General features: G+C 38.2%; 2 protein-coding genes across 4 annotated transcripts; both read right to left on the minus strand.

Moving 5' to 3' along the window:
* Window positions 1-8864: 8864 nt before the first annotated feature.
* Window positions 8865-15411, minus strand: eif5a2 (eukaryotic translation initiation factor 5A2). 3 transcript variants are annotated; one of them, XM_026339943.1, is made up of 5 exons: window positions 15318-15411; window positions 14108-14287; window positions 13846-13950; window positions 13362-13493; window positions 8865-12808 (listed from the first exon to the last, which is right to left on the minus strand). In XM_026339943.1, exons 2-5 carry the CDS (start codon window positions 14267-14269, stop codon window positions 12746-12748), a joined length of 462 nt encoding a protein of 153 aa, XP_026195728.1. In that variant the 5' UTR covers window positions 14270-14287; window positions 15318-15411; the 3' UTR covers window positions 8865-12745. The 3 variants fall into 3 exon arrangements, with proteins under 3 accessions (XP_026195728.1, XP_026195727.1, XP_026195729.1); XM_026339942.1 differs by having other exon boundaries at window positions 15297-15395; XM_026339944.1 differs by having other exon boundaries at window positions 14108-14284; window positions 15297-15375.
* A 1162-nt stretch (window positions 15412-16573) lies between these two features.
* slc2a2 (solute carrier family 2 member 2) lies at window positions 16574-22936 on the minus strand. The gene is made up of 12 exons (XM_026340302.1): window positions 22838-22936; window positions 22308-22403; window positions 21395-21603; window positions 20225-20349; window positions 19878-19993; window positions 19607-19769; window positions 19252-19358; window positions 18814-18894; window positions 18475-18579; window positions 18228-18329; window positions 17692-17895; window positions 16574-17570 (listed from the first exon to the last, which is right to left on the minus strand). Exons 1-12 carry the CDS (start codon window positions 22850-22852, stop codon window positions 17367-17369), a joined length of 1527 nt encoding a protein of 508 aa, XP_026196087.1. The 5' UTR covers window positions 22853-22936; the 3' UTR covers window positions 16574-17366.
* Window positions 22937-23346: the final 410 nt, after the last annotated feature.

Genomic DNA, 23346 nt, shown 5'->3' on the forward strand with positions numbered 1-23346 from the left:
CAGTCTAATCCATAGATCCATATATCACAGCAGTCTCTATGAAACAGCTTTAGCCCTAACATACAGGCTAAATTTAACTGCTTGACTAATATTAAACAAGCTCACTGCCGTCTGAATTTTGATAGTAGGCATGTGAGAAATCAGACCATGGAACCAATCACACCTAAAACCAGCTGAACCAAACTTTGGAGGGTCGGCCTGTCTTCGGAGGAAAAGTGAGTTTTAAGCACCCAATTTCATACATTTGTTAAATATCTGAAACAGGCATGTTTGCAGCTATTTTAAATAATAAAAATAATAATAATAATAATAACATACCTTATTAATGCAATTGGTGAAATTGTGGTTGGGCAGCCGCCAGAGGGTACATACAGCATCTTTTACTATAGGGTTTCAGTGTCTTGATAAGACCCCTTGACAAGTAGCCAGGAAAAACTGGGAATAAAACCGCTAACTACTCGCTCTACCAACTAAGCTACTGCCACCCCTAATGGTCTATTTTGGTCTATTTGACAGAGCATCACACTGTAAATGAACTGAAAAGGAATACAATCATCTCTGATACAAAACTACCTTCCAATAAAAACACTCCGGTGTGCTTCGCTCCTCTTCTGGTGGAAAGTGAGAGTCATAATTTTCCTTTCCTTTTCCTGTTGTGCAGTCGTGACATGATTCAATAAACTCAATAAAGTCTCTCACACAGCAAAAGTCACGCCCCTTGACATCCTTTCATCTTTCTCATCAATCCCACGCTCACACATCTCAGAGCTCCTTTCCATCCTCATGTTCCAACCATCTTGCTAATTCACTTACAGTTTCTGCAACATGGTCTTTCCCTCATGCACAGTTCAGTTCATTGTGCGCTCTTCTATCAAGTATAGAACAGGAGAATTACAATCAAGTAGGACATGTTATTCATCATGCTGTATTGTTTTGAGTATCATAAAAGGTATTTTCAGGTTTCCCTGCTACAACATAAACAGAAACATTTAGATTTACAGTGCCTTGTCCCACTTTACCTTTTACCAGTTTCAGCAAAGGTCATTCAACATACTGTGTTACATTGGCTATAGAAGTGATGCTGTGCTACCGGGAGGTTTAGTCATGGCATCTGGACTTCGTTCTTACTGTGACATCACCATTTGCAATTAACTTCCTGATAGAGTTTTTCTATTTGGTTCCACATTTGAAATAAGTTAGAAAATAGAAATGTTAAAAACTAAAAATATTTCATAAAATGAATTTTAAATGGCAAATCTGTCACCACCAACATTATTTTTACCTGCACATGTGCCATCCTAGAAATAGTACAGTATCTTGTGTATTTTGATGCTTTTACTTCATATGTGACAAAATATATTGTACATACAGTATGGTCCCAGTTAACAACTGTTAAAGAACATCACTGACGCTGAGGAACTAGATAGACTATCAAATTGTTAAAAAACAGAAATGTCACATTTAATCAGTAACTCTAGCCTCGTTCCCACATCTGTACTTTTCCAGCACTGTGGGAAAAAGTCAAAGTGGCACAAACCTCATCAGAAGACAGACGTGTGAATGTGTTGGTGTGTCTGTCTTGGTTACACTGTCTTTAATGTTTATTATTGAACGCAGAGAAGGAGAGGCTGCTTAGTGACCTGCAGTTCACAGAGAGACACACACACTTTAACTGGTATTTATTATGGGATGCAGTCAGATTGGCAGCTCAACAATAGAAGGGCTAGAGAGCAGCATTCCAATCAGTGCGTAACTTCCACCTTTCCAAAGGGCTATGACAGCTTTTGTAAATGAGCATGCTGGTGGTTGTGTGCCAACATACACACACACACAAAAACACAAAAGTATTCCAGGGGTTTAACAAACTCTGAACTCTGATTGGACCAAACAGCTGATCACGCATTAAGGTCATAAGAAAAGCATGTAAAGGCCATCATCAATGGGTTTCTAATACTATTATTCACCATGGCAGCAGTTATTAAATAAGCAGGGTTTAAAGAACTTATTTCTAGCTTTAGCCATAAGCTAGAAATATTAATGTGAGAAGGGGCACATTTATCTAAAAAAGCAGCAGCGGCAGACTTTAATTTCTATAATGGATGAATCCTACTGCAGCTATGTTTCAATAAATGTCTAAATATATTTATTCAGCTGCAAACAGCTGGGGAGAAGGAATTGGCAGCAGATGAGGAAATCAAACATACTAGTTTATTTACAGAACCAAGGATTGTTACTATCGCACCCAGTAATAGTCTAATGATTACTTTAACACAGTAACAATTTAAACACAGTAACATAAATACGAAGCATTTCTCACTATATGCAGCCTTTATTCAACAACATATAGATCGGTTTTAATATATAAAGGTGTCTCAGCTGCTCTATAATAATTATCTCATATCTAATTCAATAAGAGAATATTTAAACAATGCAAATCACAATATAAAATTCATGAGCTTTGCATGTTGGTCATTTCTGGTCTTGGTCATGAGTGAGTCCTGTTGTGTTGGATCTTAACGTTTGGAGAACAATGCTTTGGTCCCACTTTAATAGAAACACGTTGCTCTGCCCACCTCTCCCCCCTGTCTTCTTTGTTTTTATGGTTGTCTGGTTTATGTTTTCTGGCATAGACATAAGGAAATGATTTCAGACAAAGGAGAGGAGAATAAAGGCGAGGGGCACTGTTTGAAGTGATTTTTCATACTGATCCGTAAACAAGCTTGTCCATTTATTCTAAAATAACTAATAATGCTCACACTATTAATGTATCAGCTGCAATCAAAGTCATAAAGGCTAGACATGATATTTTAAGGTGGGTTTGTGAAGTGCAAACCGACAGAGAAACACGGGGCAGTTCCCTTTTAAGTGGAGATTTATGTGGTTGTAGTTTGGTCAGATCCTTTAGTCCTGCTGCTGCCACAGCAACAAGCTCTGGAAACAATGATTGAGCGCATAGATAACAGCGAAGACCCCATACACACACTCAAACACACACAATATATATATATATATATATATATATATTATGCACACTAGCATTATTTACCCAAACAAAAACATTTTTGCTATAAAGAAAACAAGTTCAAACAACCAATAATTGATGAAACAGACCGAGTTTTCATATTAATTCTGTGAAGTAACAGAATTTTCTACATTTCAGCTGGGCTCGAAAAACAGAGGTGTTGCCCATTAATTTTGAATTTCAGGACACAAGCAGGTGCCACTTCAGAGAAACACTGTCACATGTGCCACAATGCAGCAAATGGCACATCTACATCACTGGCTTCCTTCACATTAACAGGTGCCCTCATGTTTGTTGCAGAACTCATTCAATCCAGAAGTAATCCTCCTGGCCCCAATACTCCTAGTCATAATAATGCATATTAATTAATTAATTAATGCATATGCTGAGTTAGGATAATACCGTTGTACTAAGATGAAACTCATTATAACTGGTGCAGGTAAATATTTAGACATATTTAACAGGCAGTGGGTTTTTTAACTTCACAAGGACTCACAGGAAATATGACAGGTGCATCCCAGATGTGACGAGCTGCAGTTTTACTCAAAGGTTTGGAGGCACAGAAGAACATAAAAGACACTGAGCGCATCAGAAAGATAATGAGCCAGCGTACAAGGGACTCAGCAAGATAACGTCTAGAAGGAGGAAAGGATTATGAGCATCATGTATGGTGATGAAAGAGAGAACTCAGACGGAAGGTAGAGTAGAAAAGATGAGACGCAGAGGTCAGAAAGAGGTCACGTGGAGAGACACTGATAGCATGTGGTGTTTTAAGTTAGTTAGCTAGAAAAATACTGCTACCATCAAAAGTATCTCCACGTTTTATCCACTCTTTGAAATAATAACAGATGGGCATATATTACATGACACCAATATTATTTTTATTGCTGTGCTGCACATGTTGACCAATGTCTATATTGTTTAGACACCGTGGCACCACCTGGTGTATAAAACCAAGACTGCATATAATTCCACCATTCTGTAATAAATAAGCTTTTCAAGCCCGCTAACTAACTTTCTGAGATTCACAACAAACTCAGGAATTTGGTCTCAGTTGCATAAATATTACATCATCTAAAGGGTTAACTGTAAAAGTTAAACTAAAGGAAAGGTGGAGGTTTTCTACAGCATTGCGTTTAAGACTCAGATCTTTTGCATATGGTCTTTATTTGTTGACACACACACACACACACACACACACACACAACTAAGGACATCAGAGTTGATTATCATGTCATGTTGAAAACAGCTTGTTCTGTTTTACTGTGATGTCACTTACGTCAGTCTCTTTTTTCTGGTCAGCTAAACACACACTCACACACTCACACACTCAGACACACACACTGACTCCCTCTGAGTCACTGTCAGGTTTATCCGCTCCCTATAGTGACTCGGCCTATCCCACAACCCCCTGAGGCAGTAACCTGTGATCCAGGAGAACTGTACTCTGGGTAATGCTGTTTTCGTAACCGCTCCCAGCCCCGGGTCCACAAACACCAAGAACCACAGAACATGTGTACCACATTACGCACTCATGGACGCGCGCACACACTGCTTCATACCAATAAATATCAATATTACTTCTAGGCGGTCTAAACCAGTCCAGGCAGACAAATATTCGTCTCCCGATAAGCATTTTTATTTTATCATGGCATTCGCTTCAGAGAGAAGACAAAACATGGGCGAGCTGTTTCACAAACAGCCAGTAGAAAATTAGGACTTCATCAAAAAAACAACATGACACAACACGACTGTGTGTTTCTCAGTGTGGTCCTTGAGATTTTTTTCAGGGCACTCTGATGAGGAAGCCACACATAAACTGGAATTGAGGTTATTTAAGTAGGAGGGAATTCACTTCAAACTAATATTAAACATCTCAAACTACAGTGCTGGAGGGAAAAAGCCCACACTGCTTAAACTATTGTCCTATTTGTTAGAAAACACTGTGCACGCACACACACACACACACACACACACACACCATCTCTCAATCTCTAGCATAACTAGAAACAGACACACACAGACACAATGTTTTGTTTCCAGTGGTTTTCACTTATGTAACGGGTCCTGTGGTCAGCAGTCTTGTGGGTCCAACTATGTCCTGAAAATCAATAGGACTAGGAGGAAAGTGGACAGACACCTGTTTATCACTATGATAGCATCGCCTCAGCATTCCTCCACCACTCCCAAAACCTCCCTTCAAACCCAGTAGTATCAGTAAAATGACAAATGTGCAAAACGTTCTTTCACTCTTCTATTCTAGTTCAGTAAAGGTCAGACCAGATGTACAAAATCATTCAAATAAATAAACGTGACTATACAATTCTAAGACAGTATTGTTACGCAGACGCACAGAAAATTTAGTCTTTTTGGTTCTGAAATACTGAGCAAGGACTTTTTCATTATAAATGTGAAGAAATATAATGTAATACAAGCAGTAGTGTTCCTTATTCCTCCGCTATGAGCAGTTACCCTCATCTGGTTTGAATTACGGCCACCTCCCAACAGCTCTTCTTTACGGTCTCCCCACCTCCTGCCGAAGTCAACCTCCAGATGTTGGACACAACCTTTCGGCATTCCAACTACTAGTCTACTAACTGCCCTTACAAACATACACACACAAGGAAGTTCAAAGCTGTGCCAGGGGGGGAGCAGGTGGCCAGAAATAACACCCTGCATTTGATCAGGTCCACAGCCTCCAGTGCTTAAAGTCCGTCCAGCCACACAGACTGGACAGGAAAACAGAATCTAATCCCTATTCATTAATTATAATCCATGTTATTCTGGGCATCTAATTATTATAAATCATGCTTTTTTAAGGATTTCTCATGTATAAAACTCTATTTGTAATGAGTGTTGAAATTGTTGGGTACATATTTTGACACCAACACTTCCCTAGTATTATAAGACACTTCAATTCATCAATATAAATTGCGAGGTGCCAAACAAAAACTTCAAGAAGTTCAAGAGATGCTTAAAACACACTTCAAGTGAGATAGCTTTTCTTTTGTTTCATCAGTTCTGAGGAAGTCTACTTGTGCACGCTTACACTGTTCTGCTGATGAGGAGGAACACAAAGAAGCAACATTTAAACTGTTGTTTTAAACCATTTAAAACCGCAAAAACCTGTGTCATCTATATTGTTAGCTTGTGAGGTAATTTCCCAATTCTTCAAGGGAAGGTCTCCTTTTTCAAACACATGACAATCTTCCCAGCAGGATGACTGTACAGAAGGCTGACAGTTAAAATAGAAAGTACATGCTGCGAGTCCCGTTCTCAAATGAACACATCTGTAGGCATGACTGATTCTAAACACAGAACACTCCCCTGCGCTTCTGGTCTCAATCACCGTCTTGTATAGATGCAAAGACAACATCCTCTCTTTTCCCAGACAACACCTAGCACTGAATAGATCCTGGCTACAGCTGTACCTTTACTTATAAGCAAAACATAAGTCCCAAAATGAGATGATGTCTCTACTTGTCCGCTGTTACTACCGAGCTCAACCTTCTGACTTATCAATCTGGTTCAATATATATATTTAATATTCACCAGATGTTGTTGAATTACTTCAAGCTATCCCAAAGGTGGACTTAAAATAAACACAAAGACGTGAAAGCTTCTGTACATCACAATGCATGTAACAGTTGTTAGATTTGTTTTTAATGTTCACCCCACCTCGCCAGACACACACTCCAACCCCACTGCTCCTCTCTCAGTGGGATTGAGCACATGAAAGGAGAACAAAACATCTCTTTCTGTCCTCCACCAGTCCTCCAAATCCTTGGCTGAGGCTGGGGATGAATTGCTCTGTCTCTCCATTTTCCTTACTTCAAAATCTGGATCCAATAACTGCACTGATCTTCAAAAACACACTCCAAGCGCCCCCTACGTAGACGCACATATGCACAAAAACCTCACGCGTGACTACCCACATAGATATTTAAAGAGACAGGCATTCGGATTGATGGTCACCTACAAACATGATCATTCATCATCATACAAAAAAAAAAGAACTAACACGCTACTCTCGCAATCTCTTGAATTTTCAGTTTTCAACATTTAACTTCCACAGCTATTCTTTGTCGGCAGCTAGTAAGTTATTTCAAGAATCTGTACATTTTTGTGTGATACTGATAATTTGTTTCATCCGCCTCCTCCGTATATTATCACCACATTGCTTTTTCAAATTGTGCTACAGGAATAATCCAGTTGGAAACTGGGAGGAACTGACAGGAAACCCATGGAAGAATTCAAAAGAGGTCAACACACACACTCACACACACCACTCAGTTTCAATAAAAGCACTTAGTTCACACTGATGCTTTGATCTCCTCTCCCCCCCCCCCCCCCCCCCCCCCATCTCTCCATCTGTAATACAGAATAGCCCACCTCTGCACATCAACCTGCCCGTGATAGATGAAACCTGTATACATGAACCGTATTTCCTCACAAGAGAAACTCTCTAACACCTCTCTAATTCACTCCAATTCCAAACTGGTTCATCTCCTGCAAACATCAGCCAGGAATCCAGCCGCTTCAGCGTCTGGATAAACACGTTTGGAGCACTGTGGAATGGCCAATAAACTTTTCGCCAATCTCCTCCTCAATCCCCTGGTTTGATCTGCAAAGCAAGCCAAGAAAGAGCTCAAGAGGTTCAAGTAAAACACTTGTGGAAGAAAGGAGGAGGATTTCAATTGCTACAGACAGGCGTTAATGGATCCTGGAGTTTGCAAGAGCTGCATCATGTAAAATGATTATTTAAAGTTTCATCCAAAGCTTTAATTTCAAATAACATAAGTTCAGTATTGCAAATTATTCACATATTGTTTAGACTGAGAGGACGTAGACCTGCTCTTAATTAAAAGAGAGCATCTTGAATGGAACACCTGTGTCAAAGTGGATATTCCTCTAACAAATTAGGTGGAATCCATTAACATTTCTCGCAATAATGCACAGGTGCCATGTGTTTGGCTCTATAGACCACTGAGTACTGCAAATGCATTAAGCTTCATATGCTTCATAAACTACACAGTGACAGCCACATGTTCTTATTTGCTCCAATTTAAATGCAATCTGGTGGGACCGATGGAGTGCCAAGGAAACTCTGAAATAGCAACTGACGATTTCAGTAACAATTTTTACTTGACTGTTGTTCGCTGTCACACTGTAAAAACATTTAAGCTGCAAAATGAACATCCGACATTTGGAAAAAAAAAATCGAGACTAACACAGTAAATGAGACTAAAGGATTATCAAAAGTGGTGCTTCACTACCACCTACTGAGCAGTTAAAGTATAGCCTCATTTCAGTTGTTGACATGCATGTACATAAAATGATGCAAGTCCAGCCACAATCACAATAATCTATATATTCAGCCTGAAAAACCTGAATGAGCCCGGTGAATCAAGCAGGTGAGACAAATATGCATATATATTTAAGATATTTTTAGATTTTGAATTAAATGGCAGTGATACCAGTTAACAGAACAAGAAGAGACAACAATTCAAGAAGCAAACATGCACAAGAAGTCCTCTCATGAACATTGGTACTAATGTAATTTCGTATATAAAATATTTAAAAAATAAATTTAACAGTTATTTGTTTTTGTCCATTTTTTAACACCACATAACCCTCACTGATTTGTTAAGCAGACATGCTTACCTTTTTTATTTTGGTGATTAGTTTGAACAAACTGCTGGAACAGACACTTGACTACTTAATTATTATAAAGTTATTTGTCCAGAAGGTAAAAAAAAAAAAAAAAAGAAAGAAAGAAACCCAATTGCAATAAATTACAGTGAAGTGTCAGTTTGAGCACAATAAGACAAATGCTGACATATTTCTTGTGGCCAGTAACATGCAAATTAACTTTATTTTGCCTTTACAATAAAAACAGACATAATTAATAAGACAGCAGCAACACATTAGTTAGAATAACAAAGATGGGACCCTGTGTCTCTCTATGTTCCAGAAGAGGCTCAAGTTCACATTTCCCCTAAAATGGCTCTGATCAGAATAGAGATCTGTGCCAAGCTGGGAAAACAGCCTTGAACCCTTTCTCCAAGAAGGCACAGGGAACATACAGTTTACAAAATTCACCTATTCCCTGTTTTAACATAATGCACTCTACTTTGCGGTACAGCCATAGAAGTTAGCCACTGTTGCTAGAAACATTGAAAAGCAGTGATGAGATGGGCCAGAAAAGACAATGGGTAGGGGAAAAAAAAAAAACATTCTCCAACACATTTTTATCTTCTGAGCTCCAAATCAAAATGTGTTATGTATTAAGTTACGCATTTCTTATTATTCTGTTTAGAGAAAATCTGCCCTCATAATACAGACGGTTATTCTGCAGATTTATCCCCATTAGACTGAGATTCTAACTGGACATGTGAAGCCAAAAAAGGACAAAACCTGTCTCCAAGTTGGAAAAGGCTGTTGACAACAAATGTAGAAATAATTAGTACTACATAGCAGTCTAGCACAGTAACTGGAGAGAAATTAGGATGAGATTGAAACCGATTTACCTGCATCTGAACTTGGTTATAGACACACGGCAGTAGTAGAAATATGCTGCAGTAACAACAAACATGGTGCAAATATGGCTTAAGGAACATTGTCGTCTTCTGTTTACCATTACTATTCAATTACACTACAAATTGAAAATTAGGATTTGGATACTTATGGAAATCTAGACATGTATTAAAGGATGCAGTATATTAGAAACAAAATGATAGGCACAGGTTTTAATAGGCACAGTGGGATATTTGCACAACGCAACCTGGCAAACTATTTTTTTGATCAGCTTTGTTTACGACATCAAAACATCCTTTCCTGCAATTTGCATATAGAAGGTTGTCCTGCCACATATTATTTGGGCCCATTACTCCACAAGAATGATAACAATCTGGTTTACGTTCTGCAAGCTGCAGATGTGAGAGGACTTATGGGCTTATGAATGCACATAGGGAGTTCAACTTGTCCTGCATGGGCCCTCATTTGCCATTTGCCACAGAATGTCAGACACCCCAACTGAGCGTGCACACATACATAAAAGCCTGCATGGTATAAGGTCAACACAAATTTCTACTATACTGCATCTTTTAGAGTGTTCATTTGCTAGTCAAATATTTTTTGCTCCCGCGCAAAGATATGAATTCTCAATATGAAATGTACAAATAGTACATTAAATACAGTCATTTGACTTCCAACTTCAGTCCTTGCAATCCAGAGTACTGCTGTTTCTTATCACAAGTGAAAATCTAGACTGTTATAACATGACAGTTACTAACATGATATAACCAAGAGAAAACAACACACAATGAACAACAAGAGAATGATGAGAAACAATATTCACTTCAAACTTAAAACACAATGTAACACTCAGTGGATTACTTTGGTGTCTAGAAGTACAAATACTAAGTGTAGGTGTACTCAACTCTAAATAACATAACAGGCCGGCTGTCACTGTACGAAGGACAACTTGAAAGATGAACAGAATGTTATCCAATGTCAGTATTACAAATCTGTGTATTTACAGGAATTTAAGTAATCTGATTAATGTCAACTTTAGTAACCTGATGTCATAAACATCATGTAAACACTTTCCTTACAGTGTGTAAGGGACTGAGGCATTTCTGCAATAGAAACCAGATTTCTTGACCATGCAGAAACTTCAGAGTTTCTAACACGATTTCAACTAAAGTACAAGTTCAGGATTTGGAAAACAAATTATACTAGCACAGCTTTATCGCTGAAATCAGCACCGACTAAAACAAGTCTACATAAATAATTTCCAAAGTGGAAGAGCAGGGTTTTTTTTTTTTTAATTCCTTAACATGCACTCTTGACTCTGTGCTCTCCGAACCATCAGTCCAAATGCTCCAATCAGAAAACAGCAAAAAAAAGAGCCTCCAGGCTGCTGTGCTTCAAATATATTACTAATACATTTAAAAATATCTCACTTTGTATTTTTTTGTTAGGAGGTAGAGGACAAAACTGAATACCTGCTAAATGCAGGTTCTACAGCAACTACATTAATGCAGTGCAAGTAAACACATTCTGATTTCCTGCCATTACTAAATGTCTCCCAGTAACATGCTATATGTCAATGTAAACCTAGAATAACCACTATTCAGCCCAATTTTCCAGGTAAATCATACATACCTTTAAAAATCCCCTTGAACTGCTAACAGTCCTAACACCCTCACCTTTACCCTTAACCCAGAATATTTCTCAAATACTTACGTTTCATTTTTGAGCATAAATGTTTTCAATCAGAAGACTTTTATTACCCGACAGCATAACTATCATCGCAATTTAGCGATAAGGCTAAATACTTCCAATGGTTTGTTTACTCTACTGAATGCCAAGAAGTTATAAATGTCTTCTAGCTTTGTAATAATGCAAGAATTGAACAGAGTTTAGCTGTTATAATTAATGTTTTTAACAAGATCAAAATGATAAAGACCATGGATTGTGTATATTTCACAATAAAAAGTTGACATTTGCCTGAGGTGGAAATCCAAAATGCTATGGAAACACATTTAGCTAATTAGTCATGAGATAAATGAAGAATATGCATTAACATCCTCTAAAGATTTAAATAATCACTTTAGTGTAATTCTGGATTATGCAAATGTTTAATACACTCAACTGAAAAAAGTGCCAATCAGCTGCTTCTTAGCAAACCACCTAATATATTAGACAATAACTATAGAAGATAACAATGCACATAGATTTGCATTTCCTTTTCAGATTTTCTAAATTCTGTTCAAATCTGTGCTACATTTGGATGGAAACTTGGAAAGTTTTCAGTGTTTTGTTCTTTCAAAACCCATTTCTAAATATTTGTCAGCTCATAAAAAGGCCTCAAGTGAAAGGAAAAAGTTTCAAAGCCTACAAGAAAGAGATGCAACCAACCCTATCCAGACGTGTTCAGAAGGGCTAAGACAGGAGGACTCCCTGGTAGGTCAGTCTCTCCCCGAAAGAACAACCTACCTTGGAGACATGTAATGTAATGCTGGAGACGTAATGTAAGACATGTAATGTCTGGAGACATGTAATATAATGCTTGTGACATCTCTAGATAAAGTACAGAGAAAGCGCTTTACAAAAATGGAAGTGTGCATGGGACAGAAAGACATACTCTTGTAAATCAATGGAGTCATATGTTTTGGGTTCTTGAAGTGCCTAATGTTGTTGTCAGTTGAAATAAAATCCTTTCAGGGAAAATTTTAAGTTAAACAAATTGAAACATCTTGACTATAATCAAGCCTTAAAAAGACAAGGGACTTTTTTGTCTATTAAAGAAATTTGTTGACAATATAAAAAAAAAAACATTAGCCTTCCTTAAAGATACATGTTTACGGGGAACTCAAAAGGTGACATTTCATTCAAGAAGTGAAATTGGAATAATTTCAAAAGTAATACACATAGAACAGAAATCCCAAATTTGAATATAATCAGAAATTGATGGAAGAGTAACAGTACCCTTTCAAAAGGGAGGTTTCAATGGATAACTTCATTGACTGAAGAGAATGCCAATCTGCCTTGAGTCCGAGGTACAGGGTTGAAGAAGATGACCTGGTCCCGTTTCCGAATATCAGTTAACCAGTAAAGAAACTGGAGGAGATGTGGGGTGAAGGTCAGTAGCTTTGGTGAAGCTTCAAAACCATAAAGGAGGATAGGAGTGTGAAGTCTCCAGCGCTGTCCTGCACTTTAAGAAGTCATGGCCTTGGTGCCTATTACATGCTCTTCATCTAAAGCTTTCATCACAGAGACCTGAAATGGGACCATTGTGTCAAATTTTGATGTTCTGCATGTAGATTATCACTTTATTTGTCTGAATCTTAACAGCAACTTATCGAATTAGTCGCACAAAGCCTGCTAAGTAAACTTTAAACAGGTTTTCATCTGGAAAGCATTATTAAAAGGTAATTTATTTGAGAAGTATGCCATCAATTTCTATTTTTCACATGTTAGATGTAGAAAGACACTGTACTAATGCAAATAGAATAATTGAAGTAATGTCAATTCCTAAACTGAGCATAACAGAGAACTTTGTATCTTCTAGTTTGACTTAAAAAATATAATTTGGGAAATTAGCATATGTAGGATGGTGAATTAATCCAACATCTTTAAGAGTCCACCACAGTTTACAATAAGCACAAAACTATTACTAAAGAAACTGATTAGCTTAGATCAGCTTATAAAGCTGCTTGAAGCCAAGCTGTTGGTGCACTGTTGGGGCAGCTCTGGGAAACATAACTTTAAATAATATAAAAGTACAAGTATGTTTCACTCCAGGTCTGGCAACTCACTAATAGAGACTTACCATAAACTGTTCCCCATTATTGAACTTCTTTTCGATTTCTTTACCCAGGTCGCCGTCTGGCACTCTAAGGTCCTCCCTGGTTTCTCCATTGTCATCCATCATGGACAAGAAGCCATCTGAGACGTCAATTACCTAAATATAGCATCATGCAAAGAACCAGAATACAGTGGTGCCTCAAGTCAGGGAAGAGACTTCTCACTGGCCAAGCAAAAACCTGTTCAACCAGTTAAAAACTTGTGTATTCTTTCACAACTACTTGAGAGAGAGTTCAGATTTGACATGTGACACACCCATTTAGCAAATAAAGCTTCATAGGTAAAGCATTTTTTCTAGGTATGCACTCTAAAAGATACATACTAAAACAGTTGCTCAGACACCCAACACTGAGGAGTATATGAAATCCAATACCACATTGTTTAAACACATAATATCTAGTATCCACTGCAAATGTTGTGTGCTCTAAAGATATTCAGGGATGTCTCACCTGGTAGTCTTTCCTTGTTACATTAGGGACATCCATGTTATGAGTAGATGGGCAGATATCTTCTAACTTTTTTTGAGTAAAGATGTCAAGCCCAACAAGGTGAACCTGGAAACATAACTTATTTTATTAGATGTGACCTTGAGCCAAGTAAGCATTGTGATTTACTTAAAGAGCAAAACTGGGAAACATCAAGGTAAAAAAAAAAAAACAAAACAAAACTGATGTGAGCTCTGCATTCCACATGATGCAGAAGTGGTTTTACCTTAGCATGTCCATGCTTGCCTGTCTTGGAGGTAGTCATGTCAACGATCTTACAGGGACGTCCTTTCAGCATGACAAAACCGTTCTTCCTCAGTGCAGAGCACTGCATGGGGTACGTTGCAGAGGCCCCAGAGTCAGCAGTGGTGAAATCATCATCCGCCATGATGGACAGCAGGCTCTTCTGTGCCAGCCGAAAGAGCAGAAGAACACATGGACATAAATAAAATGTTACTGACACTAGACTCAGATGAAAAAGAGTTTTTTTGTTGTGAGGTGATGAGCACAGATTTGTAACACTTGGCCACAGCCAATAATCTTAATTAAACTCTCCATCATCTGTCAGATAATGCATTTTGTATATGAAACATGTTGTCACGCTCTTTAGTAGGATTATAACTTAGCTGCTTTAAATAATAAAACCCAAAATCAGAATGGGACAGGTCAACTAAGTGGACACTTGGTGCTTTGCTTCACACTGGGCGATGTTCACATTAGTCTTACCAAATGCTCCAAAGAAAAATACCCGTACACTTTGAAAGTGCACATTTCTAACAATCCCATGCTGCTCTCTTTTTAAACATTCATTCCCAAGAAGTGCGCAAATATGACGTTTCAAGACGGTGCGACCACACCTCGATGGACAACTAACAACCAAAGCTATCTGTCAAGCTAACAGCTGACGTTAGTTGCTAATTTGTTGAATGAGCTAGCGTTTGCACATACTTTTCTTTTCATGTGACACACGCAAAAATACTATATATTTAAACACGTTAGCTACCTAATTAGTCGCCTGGTTTAAAACGTTACCTAAGTAGCTAAACAGTGGCTGAAGTTAGCGTTAATGTGGCTAGGCACTGGTTAGCAAGCTAGCCAACAGCTTTACCTTAAGCTAGCTGTGTTGTTACGTGGCAGCTGGACAGCAAAATGCAGATAGAAACAATAAGTTAAGTTAGCTCCAGGATTAAACCTCGTGTATTTTCTGTCATCGTTAGCTCACTGAGGACACTGCTGCCGATGCTAGCTAAAGTAGCGTGCTAACTGCTTTCAACCGTCTGCTCACTACTTAGCGACAAGTTACTGATTCACTACACACTCGGCGAATCCATCCCAGCGTCAAACAGTAAGTTCAGGTGTTAATACACTGCAAAATACTAGTTTACCGTTAGCTCCACTGTTAAAAAGCTACTTACAGTCTTCTCTGTTTAGCTTACTTTGTGTCGTGCTACACCAGAAAAAAGGGAAAGTCACTTCGCATGCGTGGAAGTTTTGCGGCGCAGGTACGAGCTCCTGCTGCGCAGGGTGGGGAGTGTCGCTCACAAAGGGTTATTATTTATAAAAACAATAAAAACAAATATAAACAGGAAAATACAGTATTCAGATAGAGAGATAAAAAGAGGGGAGGTGGAGGATTTAGTATTCATTGATGATGTTGAAATCAAGACATACGCTGAGCAGCTTCATTCCATTTTTATACATGTATTTTAAAACAGTTTCTATATCATCATTACAAAAATACACCTATTATTACTATTGAATCCATTCGCATGTAAAATACTGACAACTTGCCCACATAAACATGCTCATTCCCTGGTAACACATTAATTATCCAGTGTAGTATTAACTTTTATGAGTCATCTTAAGGTAATAGTTTCTGGGTCAACAGCCAATTCTCAAATTTCTATCAAGTACAGTTGGTAATGTAGAATTTTTTACCCATCAATTTTTCACTGAGACTGTTTTTTCTTTGTGCATATGCCGTCATAAACAGACTCATTTATTAACATACTGTTGATCAGTGTCCGTCTGCTCTATGCTCTCCTTGCTCAGTGGCGTTAATGCTGTGATGGCAGAGGATCAGAGTGGATGCTGCGACTGGTCTGAAACTGTGCAGGCCCATAAACAGCAAGCTGTGATGTGATATTTGTTCTGATATCTGCTGTTCATGACCAGCATTTAATTTTCCCACAGCTGAAGTCTGTACACCACAATTTTAAAACCATAACATCTCAGGTGGTATTAATGTTACCAGTATTAGTATTTGGGAGGCTCTTTTGAATTCATTTCTTATGTTTGTTTTTTCAAAATACATATGATGCAATAATTATTGCATTGCAATTGTTGCATTTGGACAAATACAAAATCTGTGAATATGCAAGTATTTGTTATGTTTGTTATCATACGTTTATATGATGAGTATGTATCCTACTCCAGTTCAAAGCCTGCTGTCCGTAGTGTGGACTTTGCATATCCTAGCAATACTGACTTTCAAACCAGTTTTAATGTCACACAGTTATACTCGTACATACATGCCATAAACTCAGATTTAATGTGAGCCTGGAGAAACTTATCCCCTTCAGCAGGTGAATGTGAAAACAATCCTCTAGTGTCAAACACATACATACAGTACATATACAAACATCATTACGCACAGTCAAAGTCACACATAAAACCAAAGTTACACAAAAGGGGCCCTCATAATTATGTTTATTATAATTTTAAGGCAGACAAGTGTCCATCTGTAATGTAACTAAATATCTACTAGAGTAAAGCAGACATTTTAAGGAATATTGCAGTAATATTTATTGTCTGCAAATGTAAATAGTGTTTCTTTTTTTAGCTTGTTAGTTGTTTGTTTTTAATGCATACTGTATTTAGTTGTAAACCAGGTAACCTTGGCCACTTGGGGGCAACAGAAATAAGCTGAATGACCTGTAGATCTGCAATTTAGTCAGCAGCCTCAGAGCAATAATAGTAATAAAAAAATAATAATAATAGCAGTAATATTCATTAGCAGTTCTTGGTCCCCTAATAATGTAAACTAATAATAAGCTAACATTATTCACTTTCCTTATAGCTCTGTATTTCTTCTTCACGTTCTCCCATACTGGGTCTTTAGCTTCATGTGAAACAAGACAAGCAGATATATATATATATTTTATATAGCAGATATATTGATAATACTATACTGCTTTGACAGTCACAATATTGCAATAAAAGTTTAGAATATGATTCAATGTAAACACCACTTCATATAATGGCAATATGATAATGTGCAGCACTGCAGTATTTGTTTTTGAGTAACTCTCATGCTAAAATATTACCTTTTACTTGTGTAAAAACATTGCTTTAGTCTACAATATATTGTGTAATCATGATGAAACTACCAGGCTAAATTTTCATGACCACATTTGAAATACTGACAGACAGAAAAATCTTTGCACATGCATACAAATTGACTACACAAACACAGAGCGAGTGTTTCATGCATCTGTGGATGTTTTGAGCTGCTCCAGTTCAGCATGATCTTTGGGGGCCTCTGCCAACTTTTTCTTTCCCTTTTGGAAGACGGCAGCGATCTCTTCAAAGGTTTTGCCTTTAGTCTCAGGGACCCGAAGATAAGTAAACACAGTGAAGCAGAGAAGCAGCCCAGCAAATAGGATGAACACGTAAACATCCAACAAACCCTGAAAAAAATCAAACAAATAAATAACAAGGCCAGTCGGGGCAGGGGGGGGTGTCTGATTTTGTCTCAATAAAGCAAAGACACATCAATCTTCGTCTTGCACAGTTTACATTTTTGTGTACCTGTATATATGGAAAGGTCATGCCTATGATGAAGTTGCTGGTCCAGTTGCAGCAGCCAGCGAGAGCAATTGCTGCAGGCCGAGGTCCCTGGCTGAACAGTTCAGCGACTATGAACCATGGGATAGGACCAGGACCAATCTCAAAGAAACTCACAAAGAGGAAGATAGCCGACATGCTCACATAGCTCATCCATGAGTAATCATTCTGAAGGGAAGAGTACATTAATCAGTAGAAACTGTTTCCTCTCAGGGTGGTTTCCTGGTTACAGACAATTATCTGGTGCTGTTATAGGAACATGTTGCATGGAAATCTGCCTCACACTCTGCACACTGCAACTCTCATGTGTTATGCTAAAAAACTTCCAACGTGTTTCTTTCCTTCTTTTTAGGCCTTTCAACACATAAGCTGCTAAAAAATGTGTCAGTGAGTTAATACAAGTAAAAAAGAACAAAGGACACAATAGCACACCAGGCTTTAAAATTTTGAGCTGCTTAAGTTGTTGACTGATTACAGCTCTGACACCTCATTGAACAAACCTGGAACCTGAGGCCCACTGTCATGGCAACTGCACAGAAGCACATCCCTCCTAGACCAGCCAGAATCAGAGTGCGCCTGCCAGTTTTGTCCACCAGTGCAACCTAGAATGTAGAGCGCAGTGATTGTCGTTTGTATGTCCTCCTTGTATGTGTGTAGAAGAATTAAGAGCATGCCAGTTCATGTTTATGGTATAATGCTCAGAATGGTTTGTGTGTCTGTGTGTTTTGTATCTGCATAACTACTCACAGACACCATAGTGAAGACTGTATTAATGGCCCCCATTCCTATAGTGGCATAGACTGGCTGACCGACACCAGCCCGTGCGAAGATTGATGTAGAATAATAAAAGATCTAGAAGAAAAAACATCTTCCATTACTAGAAAATCAAAAAATCGTTAGGGTTTTGCTTAGCTCAGGGAGAGAGTCAGCTGATTCAGGTGTTTAACATTTGTAAAGCGGAGCAAAACAGTACAACACAGAACTGAACATCAGGCTACATCTTACAATGGTATAGTATTAATTTAACTCTAGTAAACTAAAATGAGAGATAGCAAAGTGCAGAACTGAAATTTATTTGCCACTCACCGCATTGATGCCAGAAAACTGTTGGGAGAAGTGCATCATGAGGGCAACTATCAGCTGCTGTCTGTACACAGAGGAGCGGATCTAGAACAGTATAAAAACAGTAAAATATTGTCACTGCAGTGTTTTTTTAAAAGCACGTGTCAAGAATGCACAGATTGTAATGCAAACATCTTTTGATTTGTGGGACACAACTACAATTACATCTCTTCTTTTGTAGTTTTTTTTTCAGCAGGCTGTGTATTTTTCAAGAAACCTTCAAACTAAAAAGCTTTTTACATCACTTATTTAACTAATGATTAAATATTAACTGAGGCTTCAGATGAGATCAGCAGTGCACTTTAGCTGTTGATTAATTTGAGCAGTCTCTCTCTCTACTCTGAGGAAGTATTAAATAGTCTAAGATGTCTCAACTAACCCTCTTCCTGTGAAGACACCTACCAGTGAAAGGATGGAGATCCTGGCTTCCTTGTCTGCCTCCTCTTTCTCCCTCCTCATCTCCTCCACATCAGCAGTAGCATCATATGGCCCTCTTAGACGATACAGGCCTGCAATGAAATACAAGGCATAGTGATGAAAGTCTTTAACTTTACCTTTAACATAGAAAAGCTAAAAAGCTTATTTCATTACATTAGGACAAAACCAAGTGAGCTGTTAACCCATATTAACTTAGCAGGTCAGTCTTTGAGCAAAGGTAGGGTAACTAAGTGCTGGTTGTATAAGGTATCATGTGCAGCCTACAAATGTTTCTGAATAATTGAGCAATTAGTGTTTGTCTGAGAGAGAGTGTTCTTACTGTTTCGAGCCTCTTGCTCCTTGCCCAGTACAATGTAAAGATACCGTGGGCTCTCGGGGCATAGAGGCAGCAGAATCGTTTGTAATACTGCAGGAGCTCCAGACAGACCAAGCAACAGCGGCCACATGCCATCGTTACCAAGTATAAAGTCCAAACCTATAACCTACATCCACACATAAACACACTTGCAGTTTACATTTACTGTATGTTCCATATGTCAGCATGCAAAGATGCTGCTGTGCCTTTATATGTGTGTTTGAGTGCACCTCACCTGGCTGATTAGGATGCCGGTAACAATAGCCAACTGATGCAATGTTCCCAGAGCCCCCCTGTAAGCCTTGGGTGCAATCTCTCCAATGTACATAGGTACTAGCCCAGAAGTCAACCCTGGAACACACATCATGAACTTACCATCTTTAAGCAAACATTTACTGTGAGAGAGTGGCATGATGAGAAAAACACATCTTAACTTGAAACAACTTGAAAGGTACAGTTCCTTAAAATGTAGGAACTGTACCTCCTTCATATAGAATAATTGATTTTGATCATGAAGTGGAATATCCCTAAATATAATAAGTCCAACTCCTCTCTTCTATAGTGTATAACAAATGGGATTACCACAATAAAAGCCCATAACAGCGCGTCCTGAGATGACCATGATGTGAGGTTTCCACATCTTGCAAAGACCCATCAGCAGTCCAGCAACTACAGCCAGAAAATTGATCATTAGCATGCCCTTCACCCTGAAATACAGACAAATGCAGAGATAGAGATGTGACCACTGGAGATATAAAGAAAAACAGATACTGGATCAAGAGAGGTGTGCTATAACATTATGTCCAACTGATCCTGGATAAGAACAATGAGAATATTCCTCTCTCATTGTTCTTATTCTCTTCTGTCCATCATTGTCTTGTGGTTTTTGTTTTTTTAAACATTTAGTCTAGCATGACTGCATCTGTCACCATTCCTTCCTACACCCCTCTCAAGTTGGTTTTCCCTTAACTGGACTTCCTCTCCCTCCACTCCCTGGCTCCCTAATCATGGATTTGATTCACCTGTTGGTTTTCTCTCTTTTTAAACTCCCCTCACTCCTTTGTTTACTGCTGGTTTGTTGCACATTGGACTCGACCGCTTTAGTTTGTTTGTTGGATTTCACCACATGTTCGTTTGTCGACTGGACTGCACACACGTGAGTGTGTTCATTTTTTGGATTACTCTGGTGTTTGTTTGTGAGACTTGTTTTTCTGTACGTGAGTTGGCTGCCTGCCTTTTGCAGAGACTTTGTTTCCTAATTTGTATTTCATGTTGGTGTGTTACGATTCTTGTTTTTTACTTTACTTTATTTTATTATTACGTATAACATATTATATATGTTTAGTCGTAATAGTGTATATAATTGTAGATTCTTGTAAAATGTTTTACTTTTGTATTTTTGCACATTCTAAACACCCTTTCATTCTTTTTGCACTGACCTGCTGTAACAATTGAATTTCCCCAATGTGGGATCAATAAAGAATATCTTATCGTATTTTGTTTGTTAGCATTAGTATAGTGATTTTCGTTGATACTTTGTATATTATTTGTTTTGTATGTTTAGTCAGTGTGTTTAGTTCGTTTTTCACCTGATTCTGTGCAGTGTATTTTTGTTGCTTGGTGACTTTGATTGTTAATTATTTTTGCCTGCGGTTGTCACTTTGTTTATGCTCTTGTTTGTAACTTTGTTCCCCCCTCTTTTTTTTTTTTTTTTTTTTGTGGTGGTGTATGCTGGATCGCCTACTTTCTCACCTCCCTTTCAGGTCTCCTACAAATCCCACCAGGAAGGAAGATAACATGCCACCAATGGAAAAGATAGCCACTGACAATGACCAATACATGACCACAGCAGGGTGTTGTCCCGCCTCTGGGAGCTCTTCATCTTCTGTGCTGTTTTCTGATAACACAGTGGTCCTCTCTGACCACACCCCCAGTGAGTGCCCATAATGCTTTTCAATGACCTACAACACAGACATGTTTACTGAACATCAATCACAGCTGCACACAGAAGAAAACATTCAAGCAAACATACACACACTGTACTTATTGTGTATATAATAAAGTTCTGGTGCATTCTGCATTTACAAATATGGATGTAGTTATGGCAGCAACACATTTTACTACAACAATGTCAGTTAAACAAAAATGCACATATTCAGTATCACTTTGTTACTTACATTTCATTAGAGTTACGTTTAGTTTGGTGACAGTGTTGGACCACTTTAATCATGGCATAGTTACATCATACTGAAGATCTGAACTTTGACCATTGACTTGGCCATCCCTGCTATTTACTACAATAGCACAAAAGTTGATGATGTGAAAACTAATCAAGGCTTTCAGTTACTCTATGATTATTTGAGTCCCTCAAAACTCATTACTGACCAGAGAATTTCACTCAGTTTGTGGAAATGAAATTCTACAATTCTTGGCTGGACTCACACAAATATTTTCTGGACACAGAGAAAACCAAAGCTTCTTCTTTGGACTCTCAGTTCCCTCCAGTATTGCATGTAAAACGAAAAATGGAAAACCTATACTCATCTCACGGTACGAAGGGTGGCATATTTTCACTGGTTGGTTTACATGTAAATACAGAGTAAATATACCAAAACAATTACATAAGCTAGTCAGGGAGTTAAGTCTGTGTTACAGTGGCGCCTACCTTCTGTGGTGCATTGATGACTCCAAGACTGTAACCATACTGCAGGGACCCAAGGGCTGCAGTGAACACAGCAATGGCCAGTGTACCCGTTAACTGCTGCAAGAGGAAAAGGTTATCACTTTTATTATAGCGTATACACAAAAAGAATAAACATGCTGCACAAGAAAGAAAGCAAGACACAAGTAAACAGTCACTCAGGTAGCATGTAGTACACAGTCACAAATTGTGATATAAGTAAATTATATCACAGCATTACCTTAGTTTAAATAGATGGCAATCTCACAAACAAAATGCAAAAACAAACACAGAACTCAGTGATGAATAAACAGCTGGTTATCTCCCTCAGGATATAGTAGTAACCTAAACACAATTCCCTCTTATCTCAGGTATTTCTTCACAATCATGTAATGGTAACAGAAGAGTTCTATCTTTGCAAACATTGCTTATAGAATTCAACATGAAAATTTAGCATATGAAACTATTTTATGAAACGTGAAATAAAAACGTATATATGCCAGTAAAAGTCTTACCTTTCCCGAGTCCATGATGGTTCCAGAGTGACAGAAGGTTGGTAATGATCAATGAAGGCTGCATGCTCGATCACGCTGTGTCCACTCACTAATCGACAAACATGCATGCACATGGCTACACATGCACACCCACGCTAATCTACAATGTTAACAGAACCATTAAATAGGAAATAACCTTTATTCGTTGACACGCAATACTCCTGTTGCAAGTAAGCAATAAAGTGAAATTCATAGTGACCAAATGGTGAAGGAGTCTTGAATATATTTGTGGTATATTTCTCTGGTTTCAAAATGAAGATTATAGCATCTTTACGAAGGAATATACACAGTAATATATGCATTTAATAATAAGAATAATAATTATTATTAAATATACCAAAACAGGAAATATTACAAACCAAACGTCCAAATAAAACATTTGAACGTTACTCAATCTGTCTCTCACACACAGACACACACGCACACACTCTCACTGTTAATGATATACTTGAGGGATGGACAAAGTCTGA

This window comes from Anabas testudineus, chromosome 22 (genome assembly GCF_900324465.2).
Source record: "Anabas testudineus chromosome 22, fAnaTes1.2, whole genome shotgun sequence".
Classification (NCBI taxonomy): domain Eukaryota; kingdom Metazoa; phylum Chordata; class Actinopteri; order Anabantiformes; family Anabantidae; genus Anabas; species Anabas testudineus.

Bases quoted from the DNA above. Each gene is read 5' to 3' on its own strand.
- eif5a2 (XM_026339943.1), bottom strand. From the start codon at position 14,269: ATGGCGGATGATGATTTCACCACTGCTGACTCTGGGGCCTCTGCAACG. The intron at 13,951-14,107 runs GTAAAACCACTT...TTATGTTTCCAG, and splicing joins GCAAGCATGGACATGCTAAG to GTTCACCTTGTTGGGCTTGA. The intron at 12,809-13,361 runs GTAAGTCTCTAT...GTCCCATTTCAG, and splicing joins ATAATGGGGAACAGTTTATG to GTCTCTGTGATGAAAGCTTT.
- slc2a2 (XM_026340302.1), bottom strand. The intron at 21,604-22,307 runs GTAGGCGCCACT...TCTGTGTTGTAG, and splicing joins TCATCAATGCACCACAGAAG to GTCATTGAAAAGCATTATGG. The intron at 19,770-19,877 runs GTGAGGTGCACT...GTGTGGATGTAG, and splicing joins CCGGCATCCTAATCAGCCAG to GTTATAGGTTTGGACTTTAT.